Here is a 10,239-nt window from a genome sequence, read left to right as displayed (position 1 = left end):
AACTCCAACAGTTCCCTCCGAGAAAAAGGATTTAAGTGCTGAGCAGTCCAGACCTCCACCTAGATGGGAGTGTTGTAGCGCTAGAAACTGCGCGTGGGGGGAGTTCGCACCTCCGCGTGGGATCCGCAGACAGCAGCAGGTTGAGCAGGCAGCTGCCTACAGCCAGGCACGTGAGGTGTGGAGAAGGGGGTGCACCACACTCCCCCCGTATTCGGGCCCACGTAGAGCCAGGATCCCTCAAGGTGCATGGCAGAGGACAGAGCGGGCACACTCTCGTCCCAGGGCCGCCCATCTCTTCAGGACCGCAGAGACAAACGGACTCACCCTCACTCCCCGGACAGCCCCAGCTGCGGCCGGGGTGGTGGCGGGGGAGCGGGCGCCGGGGGGAGGCAGAGGCGGGTAGGCCCGAATGGCACGCGCCCCCGCCACCCTGCAGAGGGCAGTAGCGCCTTCCGCGGGCCCTGGCTGCGGCCCCGCCCCACCGCGCCGGCCGGGTACGTGCTGCGCCTGCGCCGTGGGCGCGGCCTTTTCCCCAGCGCTGCGGCTCAGGACGCTGTGCAGAGGGATTCGGGCTTACGCCGAGACGCAGCAGCAACTAGCAGCATGGTCAGTGCGCGGCCCGGGTGCACGGGGGGACTCAGCCAGTCGCCGCCGTCCGCTGCTGCCCGCCGCGCGGCCCCTGCCGGCCCGATGGAGGCGGATTGGGACGGCGCCGGGGCCCGGCGGCGGCGGCTTCAAGCGTGGCCTAATGGCCGCCCCCAGCCCGGCCCTTGCACGGCCGCCTCGGCCCCTCCCTGCCCGGCGGCCCCGGGCTGCTTCCCCCTTGGTGCCGGGCCCTTCGCGGCCTGGCTGCACCTCGTCCCTCTTGGCTGGCGGCTCCGCCATGTTTCCCGGGTGCGGGGCAGCGCCGGGCCGCGTGGCAGCCGCCGAGCCGGGCTGCGGGCGGGGAGCTTCGCGATGCCCGTTTTTTCTCCACCTCCACGCCCCGTGTACCAGCCCCGCTCCCCTCGCTGCTTCGGCCGCGGTTTCGGCCAAGCGGGAGGCGGGAGTGCAGCCTGCAGCGCCGTGACAGCAGCTCTGGGGGCTTGTCCTGGCCCCGCGGGTTGAGTTGTGGCATGACTGGAGAACGCCTCCATCCTGGGGTGACAGAGGCATGGGTGGCTCGTGCCCTTGAAGACGTAGGGAGCATTTAGCCAGTGAATATGGCGATGTATGTACTGTATTATTGCTCTGGGCTCCTGTTGGCCTGGAAGGAATGAATGCCACTGTGCTAAGTAGCTGTATGCAGCCACAGTATAACTGCTTAGCCCTTCTTCATTTCCCATGTGCCCATTTATGAAACTGCAGGCTGGGCATTGACAGACTTTTTGGTGCTGCGTTAATAACCTCTGCTTCTGTTCTTTGTTCCAGGGATTTGTCAAAGTTGTGAAAAATAAGGCATATTTCAAGAGGTACCAAGTGAAATTCAGGAGAAGGAGAGGTATAGTTAATGCCATCATCACTTTTAAAGTAAACAAAATTGGTGTGTACATGCTGTATTTCTTAAATGCTAAAACTATTCTCTTTTCAGAGGGAAAGACAGACTATTATGCTCGTAAGCGTTTGGTGATTCAAGATAAAAACAAGTACAACACCCCTAAATACAGGATGATAGTGCGTGTCACCAACAGAGATATCATTTGCCAGGTAAGGTTTTCTTGGCTTGCTTGGCTGTGCCGCTCTGGGCATTAACTTTCCTAAAGTTAAGTAGTGCTGACCAGCAGGAGGAAAACAGCTGTTTTCTTTTATAGATTTATCTAAGCAGTTTTGTATTCACTTCAACCCTATGAGGAGAGGCTGAGGGACCTGAATCTCTTCAGTCTCCGCAAGAGGAGACTGAGGGGGGATCTTGTGGCTGCCTGCAACCTTATCAGGGGCCACCAGCAGGGATTCGGGGAAAGTCTGTTTACCCAGGGCTCTCCTTGGGGTCACCAGGAACAATGGCCACAAGCTGAGGGGGATAGGTTTAGGTTAGATATTAGGAAGAACTGCTTCACGGTAAGGGTGGCCAGAGCCTGGAATAGGCTTCCCAGAGAGGTAGTGCTCTCACCTGCCCTGGAAATCTTCAAGAGGAGACTGGATAGGCACCTGGCTGGGGTCTTATGACCCCTGTCACCCCCAGTGCTCCTTCCTGCCCATGGCAGGGGGTCGGACTAGATGACCTGTCTAGGTCCCTTCCCACTCATTGATTCTATGATTCATATCTATAAGGATCGTCACTTTTACTGCTAAAATTGTGCATCCCTTAAAGCATGTTTATGTTTGGAGAATACGTTGTCAGTGTGACTGGGTCTATGCAGGTTGTACCACTTCAGTGATACTGGTGTAGCTGAAGGGGCTTGCTGGACTTCAGCTCTGCAGTGCTGAAAGAGAAAAAAGCTGGTTCTCTTATTTTCTGATGTTATTCCCTAGTTCAGAAAGGGGCTTTGTGTGAAGAGAGGGCCATTTTGCTTGACAGAAGATAGCGAGATGTGGCCTGTTGGATCCTGTAACTACTTAGTTTTATGTATGGTTTTTAGTGGTGTTTTTAATTCCTGACTTCCATGCTGACTTCAGAACCAAACATGCCTTTTGGTGCCTCTTCTGTGGAATATGAGACTGGAGAGTGAGGATGTAAGGGTGAATTTTAGTATTTATGCCAGGGGTGGGCAAAATACAGTGCACAGCCTGGATCTGGCCAAACAAGGGATTATATTCAGCCTGTGGCAGGTCACTTGGCCTTGCCTGGCCCAGGCATGGGGTGCAGCCTGGGCCATGGCATATGTAAATGGTCCCACTGCCCCAAGTGTGTAGCGAGGCTGGGGCAGCACAGCAGTCGAACTCTACTTCCTGGCAGCCCCAGTGGCAGTGGCTCCTTCTGGCTGCCACCACTGGATCAGCCCTGCTGCCCAAGGATCCAATCTTATCCAGCCTGCATCCACTGCTAAAGTGTGGTGGGCAGGGTCTCTACAGAAGCTGACCCAGGATAAGGTGCATTCATCCAGGCAGATGGAATGGGGGCCTGGGTGTGTGGGGAGTAGCATCTGAAAGTGTGGCTGGGGTAGTGACAACATAGGGCCAGGGCCCAGGACAGAGTCATAGTCCATTGCCTGCATGTCTCAGCTGTGGGCATTGGTTTCACAGGTATGCTAGAAGCAGATCACAGCTCTGCTCTGGGACTTGGCTGCTCCTGGCTCTATGCTGTCATCACCTTGTGATCTTGGCCTTACCTGCCCATTGTGCTCACAGATGCCATTCCCCACCTGGCCCCCTCCTATCCACCTGTCCTGAGCATACCCTGCCTGTGCAGATCTGGGGCCAGTCTCCACAGAGACCCTGGGGCTGGGCCAGGATTGCCAGGTACTGACAAGGTCAGGGCCAGGCTCTAGGCCAGAGCCACTTAGGGAGTTTTGGCAAGCTATTGCTGGGGGTAGGGACTGTGCTGACCCAGCCCACAATAACTCAGCAAATCTCCATTCGAATTTTGTCCTTAACTCTTTGTGGCACTGTCAGGCTTAAACTTCATATTTGATTTGGCCAAAATGTTGTTTTTATAAATTAAGGAAAATAATTTGAACTCTGCCCGAATTGGCTTTTTGAATCTGTGCAGCCAGAAAACATTGTGCTAGGAAATGTTACGTTTGTTTTTTTTCTGTTCTTGCTGAAGACTATAAGTAATCTAAGTTTGAAGAAAAGCATTTGAGAATACTAGACACTTGAAATTTGTCTTGATAAAAGAAACATTAGTTAGGTGTGTTAGTTATCCTGTAGCTTCATGCTTGTTTAAAAAATGTTTATTTTTCTGTATAAAAACAACACAAACTACACTTAATAATAACTCTATGCCTGTGCTTTTTCACCTTCTTCCTTGTGTTCAGAAATTCCATAAGTGAACTAAGCAAATCGGCTATAGTAATTTGCTTATGTAACAATAACTGAAGGCAGGTGGAAGAAGCTACGATTGAAGTGACTTGGCAGCTGTCAACATCTCTTCAGTGGGTTCTGCAATTTTATGATGGTCTTCACTTTGGCTTTAGAACACACTCTGTTTGTCAGTTGACTTTTGAGGCAATCTGAAATAGAGTATTGTGACAGAATTAGGAATTATGGAATACATTATGTTTGACCTACCATGAAAAGAATAGTGTGCATTGTATTTTAGATCCTCCTTCCTCTCCACTTTTGATCTGCATAAATTCTCTGGTGGCGGTTTCTTGGGCCACCCCATATGAAGTAGTGGTTAAATAGGCTAAGCATTTACTGGCTATCTTTAACTTATAGTGCAGTAGTTCTCAACCTTTTTCGACACAAAACATGGAACATCCGAGTTCTTAGTTTTCCACTTATTTTTTTGACTACAGTAAAATAGAGCAACTCTTCTGTTGCAAAGAATGTGGAGAGACTACAACAGGTCAGAATGTTTTTGACTATGGATTCCTGTTCAAAATCTCTGCGTTTATTTTGTGAACCATGTGTTTGCATACCTAACAGTGCTCATACTGAGTAGTGCCTCATGCCAACCTGGTTGAGGATCACTGCTTTCTTTAATGTGATCCAAAAGGACTGAATTGCTTGCTCTTTATAACTTGAGGTCTATGAAATGTGTGCTTAAAAGGGGGAAGCTATAAAGAAATGAGATCTAAATGTGTAACCAAAATTTTCAAGACCTTCACATGCAGGACTCTTGCTAACTTCAATAAGAGCTTCACATGCAGGGGTCAGAAAGGATGCAACTTGCAGTGTGAATGATGGAGGGGATGAGATGATAAGAATGGAAGCCTTAAATGACAGCGATACATTTAGCTTTTTATTACCATTTCTTTCAATGTGAGCAATCTAATGCTTGTTTTATTGTCAGATTGCATATGCCAGGATTGAAGGCGACATGATTGTCTGTGCTGCTTATGCTCATGAGCTGCCAGAGTATGGTGTGAAGGTTGGCCTGACCAATTATGCTGCAGCCTATTGTACAGGCTTGCTGTTGGCACGAAGGGTATGTTTATACCATGTCTATGTCATATCGCTGGTTCTTCTCTAAGAGATTTCTTGACTTGATTAACATGTATTGGCATCAACTTAACACCCTGAACTTTTAGATTTAATGACTCCTGAAATAGTTGGTGTTATGCCTGTTTGGTCAACTCCAGCAATCTAGTTTTGAGGCCCTGATTTTTTTTTTTTAAGGGGAAATAAGTGGCATGACAGCAAGAGAGTACATATAGAAGTATACAAGTTAAGAGTTAGAAGTGTGTATGCAGAATGCATTTAGTTTCTAACTCAGCCTATGAAATATTTAACACTCATAATCATACTTATGCAGATAACTCCAAAATGTGGAGTGTTGTTTGTACTGATTTGTTCAGTAGTTGCTGTGAGAGTAAATATAGGTTAAGTTTAAGTGCACTGATTTTGTACAGAGAGAACGTAGTGCCAGCCTTTCTATAGTAACTTTATTTTGCATTGTTAAACTATTCAGTTCTTGCTTTTAAAATAAATAAATATGGAGAATAATTCAGAACACATTCTGTACTCCTTTCTGTTACAGCTTCTGAATAAATTTGGCCTTGATAAGGTTTATGAAGGCCAAATTGAAGTGACTGGTGATGAATACAATGTGGAAAGTGTGGATGGACAGCCTGGTGCCTTTACATGCTACCTGGATGCAGGGCTTGCAAGAACTACCACTGGAAACAAAGTCTTTGGTGCTCTAAAGGGTGCAGTGGATGGTGGTCTATCCATTCCTCATAGGTAATTGTGTCTTGGATAAGAAGTTAATCATAAAAGAGAACTGTGGAAAAATGGATCTTAACTTCTTAATGTGCAGCCTAATATACTGTTACCTTCATCTGGGGTTAGCTAAAATTGGTGTGGAATGAATGTGTTATTGTGGCAATTTAGATTTTAATCTCAGTTGTTTTAGGTTTTCTGGAGATGCTGTTCTGATTGCAGCCAAGGAGTTGTGATGTGGAAGGAGGTGGGGGAAGAATAAGGTTTAAACTTTATGGAGTTTAAAGTAGTATCGTTGGTCACTTGAGAGAGAATCGTAGAAACTTGGGGTTGGAATGGACCTCAAGAGGTCTAGTCCACCGCTCTGCTCAAAGCAGGACCAGCCCCAACTAGATCATCCCAGCCAGAGCTTTGTCTAGCTGGGTTTTGAAAACCCCCAATGACAGAGCTTCCACCACCTCTCTGGGTAACCTGTTCCAGTGTTTTACTACCCTCCTAGTGAGAAAATCCTTCCTAATATCTAACCTAAACTTTCCTTGCTGCAACTTGAGACCATTGTTTCTTGTTCTGTCATCTGCCACCACTGAGAATAACGTAGCTCTATCCTTTTTTGAGGCCCCCCCCGCCCCCAGTAGTTGAAGGCTGCTATTAAGTTTCTGTCTCTCTAGACTAAATAAGCCTAGTTCCTCCAGTCTTTTCTGATAAGTCTGTCCCCCAGCCCCCTCACCATTTTTGTTGACCACCACTGGACTCTGATTTGTCCACATCCGTTTTGTACTGCATGGCCCAAAACTGAACACAGTACTCCAGATACTGTGAGTATCATAGATATGCTATGACTAAATAAATGCATTTAAATAGGCAAAGCACTTTTTAATATTTATATTGATACTGCTTTGATGCTACATGTATGTAAATATTTCTTTGACTGCTCTGGTTTTATATTCTGAGAAATGAGCATGGGAAAGCCAGTGGGTGTTTCTGAACCTTATGGAACTGCTAGTGAAAACTTCAGATGGAATATGAGTAATCCAGCTATGCTTGTACCTTAAATTGCTGTGCAAAAGTCCTGGCAACCTGTGCCTTAGTTATAATTTTCATTTAGAGACTAGGACTTAAGTTGATGGCATGATCTATTTTTGCTATTAGTTAGTTGCTACTAACTGTAAAACTTTCAAAAGAATAGCTGAGATAACAGAAAGGGATTTAATGTTACTGCTTCATTGGGCTGTCGAGATTCTCTTCATTTTTGAATCTGGCTGCTATATGATGATACCCCAGCAACTGAGCATGCTGTAGTTGGTCCTCAGTTTGTGTATGATGTATGTCATTGTTTCAAGACGGGACTGATGGCAGCTGAAGATAATTTCCTTAGCTTTTCAACTTATTAGTTGAAATTCTTTATCTTCTAGCTGTTTGGAAGGGGTGGGGTGTTATGTTGCATCTATCCCCTTACCTATTTCCAAAACATGTACAACAAAATTTCTGGATTTTAAAAGAATTTCTTAAACCATCCCTGACAAGGTGGCTTGTTGTAACTACTCCCCTTTAACTGCTGTTTGCTAGTACCAAGCGTTTCCCTGGCTATGACTCGGAAAGCAAAGAATTCAACGCAGAGGTTCATCGTAAGCACATCATGGGCCAAAATGTTGCAGATTACATGCGCTACCTGATGGAGGAAGATGAAGATGCTTATAAAAAACAGTTCTCCCAGTACATAAAGAACAATGTTACACCTGACGCGGTAAGATGCGGCTTCCTCAGTCTCCATTAGAATCATAGCTGGCACAGTGAGGAGAGCAGCATGTAGGCAGACTCCCCTTTACAGTGGCCAGAGATAGGCCAAAATCCCCAGCTCAGTGGGCTATGGTTGTAGTAACAGAACTTCTGCCTGTAATGCTGCTGGAGCTGCTTGCACTCTGGTTCTCACCAGGACATGGGCTGTTGTTGTGAGGTGCCCTGCTGCAGCAGCTTTGGCTGTAGTCAGAGGCTCTGCTGCCACCACCGTGTCACTGAAGCTGCCTATGCCTGGCTTGCACCGTGGTTAGCAGTTTCGGCCTGCAAGGCTGGTTCAGTTGTTAGTGCCCCAGTTTTGCTGCAGGGGGCCCCAGGGTGAGAAGCAGGCTGGGCTCTTTGCCCTGCTGGACTATATCAGTGTGCGTGCAAGTACAGCTTGTGGCACCTCAGATTGCACATACCACACACACAAAAGCTGTTCAGTTAGCTTGCAGTGCATTGGGTTTTTGACACCAGGAGATCCCAGTGTCAACAAAAACTACACCCAAAAAACCAGTAGGGGCACAGTGCATATGGCTACATCATCCACTGCCCAAAACCAGAGACTGGGTGGCCAAAGCCCACTTCAGCTGCCAGCTGAGCTCTGTCTGGATCACTGCCATAGGAGGCCCCCAGGACCCCAGTAAGGCTGCTGGGTCCAGCCTAGGTGCTGGCCCCAGTTTCCCCTACACCACTTCAGGCAATGTGCTATACACCAGAGCATGCATGCAGGGATATGTACCAGGACAACTAGCGGTGGCACATATTTCGTTCTTAAGTTTTTAAGGCTTGGATGTGCTAAATAATTCAAGCCAAAAAAGTCTTCAGGCAGAATGCTAAAACATGTGATACACCTAGCATGGCTGTCCTCCAGAGGAAAGATGATTGGCATGGGCTAACATCCAAACTCAATTTTCCACACCATAGGCTTGTAACTTGATTTAAGTTAATTTCATATCCTGGCTTTGGTTCCATATCTATATAAAGAAGAGGGATGATGTTTCTCTTGCTGAGAAAATGACATGCATTGTAATGGATTTAGCCTGGTGCAGGTAACTTCCCAGTAAAAAAAGAAAGGGTGCCCAGAGGCTGGTAACTGAAGGCCTGCCAGTCTGAAGCACAAGAGTTATACGTCCAGTAAAAATTCCTTTACTAAATAGTGGTATGTTGCTAAGCAGAATAGTTGTATCAAATACAGTCATTGTTTGACTTAATCAGTTATTGTATTTTTTTTTTTTTTTGCAGATGGAAGAAATGTATAAAAAAGCCCACGCTGGTATACGGGAGAATCCAGTTCATGAAAAGAAACCGAAGAGAGAAGTCAAGAAAAAGAGGTAATATCTCTTTTATGTGAATTTAAATCTGGGTTTTAGAAGATCTTGGTGCATTAACTCTTAAGATGTATACTAGAACTCCACTTACTATTAAGGGTCAAATTAACAAAAAAGACTTCAGATTTCAAAGTGTAATAACTGCATAATAATGCAAGGAGTTGAAATTTCTAACTTGGACTGAGTCTGGCCTTTAAATGCTAATGTTTTAATATCCAGCGAAGCCAATAAAAATCTTGACAGAACAAAGCAGGTGAATGGATATGATAGAGGAAGAGCACTAGCTTGTCTTCACATTTGGCCACTGAAGATGTTAAGTTGCCTTAGAAAAATTATTTCCAGGCCTTTGTCTCTTTATAGCAGCATTTCTCAACCCATGGGTTGCAACCCAAAAGTGGGTTGCAAGAATACATGACAGGGTCACAAACAAATTTAAAAGTGGATCAATAAACATGAAAAACAGATTCTCCTTTTAAAGGAGAAAAACATGGCTTTTCCCTTGCAGGCTAGAACTGCCAGCCTGCAAGAGGGCTACTTGGAGCGGGGGGCCTACCCCTACCACGCTGGGGGGGCTGGGCCTGAGATGATGGGTCAAGAGTGAAGGGCAGTGGGCCAGGACTAGCCACTGATATTTACAAGTGGCTCCTGGCACAAAAGAGGTTGAGAACTGCTGTCCTATAGTACTGTAAAATATGATCTAAAGGTGCTAAGGTTTGATTCTGAATGATGTTGTAGATTGATTTATTTTTTTGAGATTTAAAAAAGGGAGTTCTGACAAAGTACCATACCTCCATGTATTAAGAATTATTCAGGAACTTGGGAATTGTTATGCTGTTTAATCTACTATCCTGTGTCTGAGGCTAACACCACAGATTCCAAAAATCAAACTTCTTGTTGGTATAGGACAACTAATCCATTGCTTTAACTAATATTAAAGTGTTGTCCAATACTCCTTCCTGCACTGACTAATTATTTCATATGACTGTCTCTCTCTCTCTCTCTTCTTTCAAGAAGAAAAGATGCCTTTTTATCCTAACTTACCACAGATATTTATAATGTATGTTTGTATTGCAGGTGGAACCGTCCTAAGATGTCTCTTGCGCAAAAGAAAGATCGCGTTGCTCAGAAGAAGGCAAGCTTCCTCAGGGCCCAGGAGCATGCAGCTGATAGCTAAGATGCTTCCACAATTTTCTATCAAGTCTTCAGGAGAAAATAAATTTATTGAAGAAGCTAACTATGTAGTATTGGCTCATTAGCAATTCTTTTAAACCTTTTCAGGAAACCAACGTTTAACTTGGTCAAAACTGGGTATGTCAACACGAGAAGTTTACTTCACCATTGACTAATTAGCTATGCAGTAAATGTCTGTCTACACATGTGCCCATAA

The 10,239-nt window shown here is 46.0% G+C and overlaps 1 protein-coding gene across 1 annotated transcript; it reads left to right on the top strand.

Annotated features, from left to right (window-relative positions):
• Window positions 1-476: 476 nt before the first annotated feature.
• On the top strand, window positions 477-10,091 carry RPL5 (ribosomal protein L5). The gene is made up of 8 exons (XM_019531103.1): window positions 477-606; window positions 1,411-1,480; window positions 1,571-1,686; window positions 4,877-5,011; window positions 5,564-5,766; window positions 7,312-7,489; window positions 8,767-8,855; window positions 9,927-10,091. Exons 1-8 carry the CDS (start codon window positions 604-606, stop codon window positions 10,024-10,026), a joined length of 894 nt encoding a protein of 297 aa, XP_019386648.1. The 5' UTR covers window positions 477-603; the 3' UTR covers window positions 10,027-10,091.
• Window positions 10,092-10,239: the final 148 nt, after the last annotated feature.

Source organism: Crocodylus porosus, unplaced genomic scaffold (assembly GCF_001723895.1).
Source record: "Crocodylus porosus isolate Cpor-Errol unplaced genomic scaffold, CroPor_comp1, whole genome shotgun sequence".
NCBI classification, from domain to species: domain Eukaryota; kingdom Metazoa; phylum Chordata; order Crocodylia; family Crocodylidae; genus Crocodylus; species Crocodylus porosus.
Note: the sequence above shows the minus strand (reverse complement) of the source record. Positions and strands in the feature narration are given on the sequence as shown.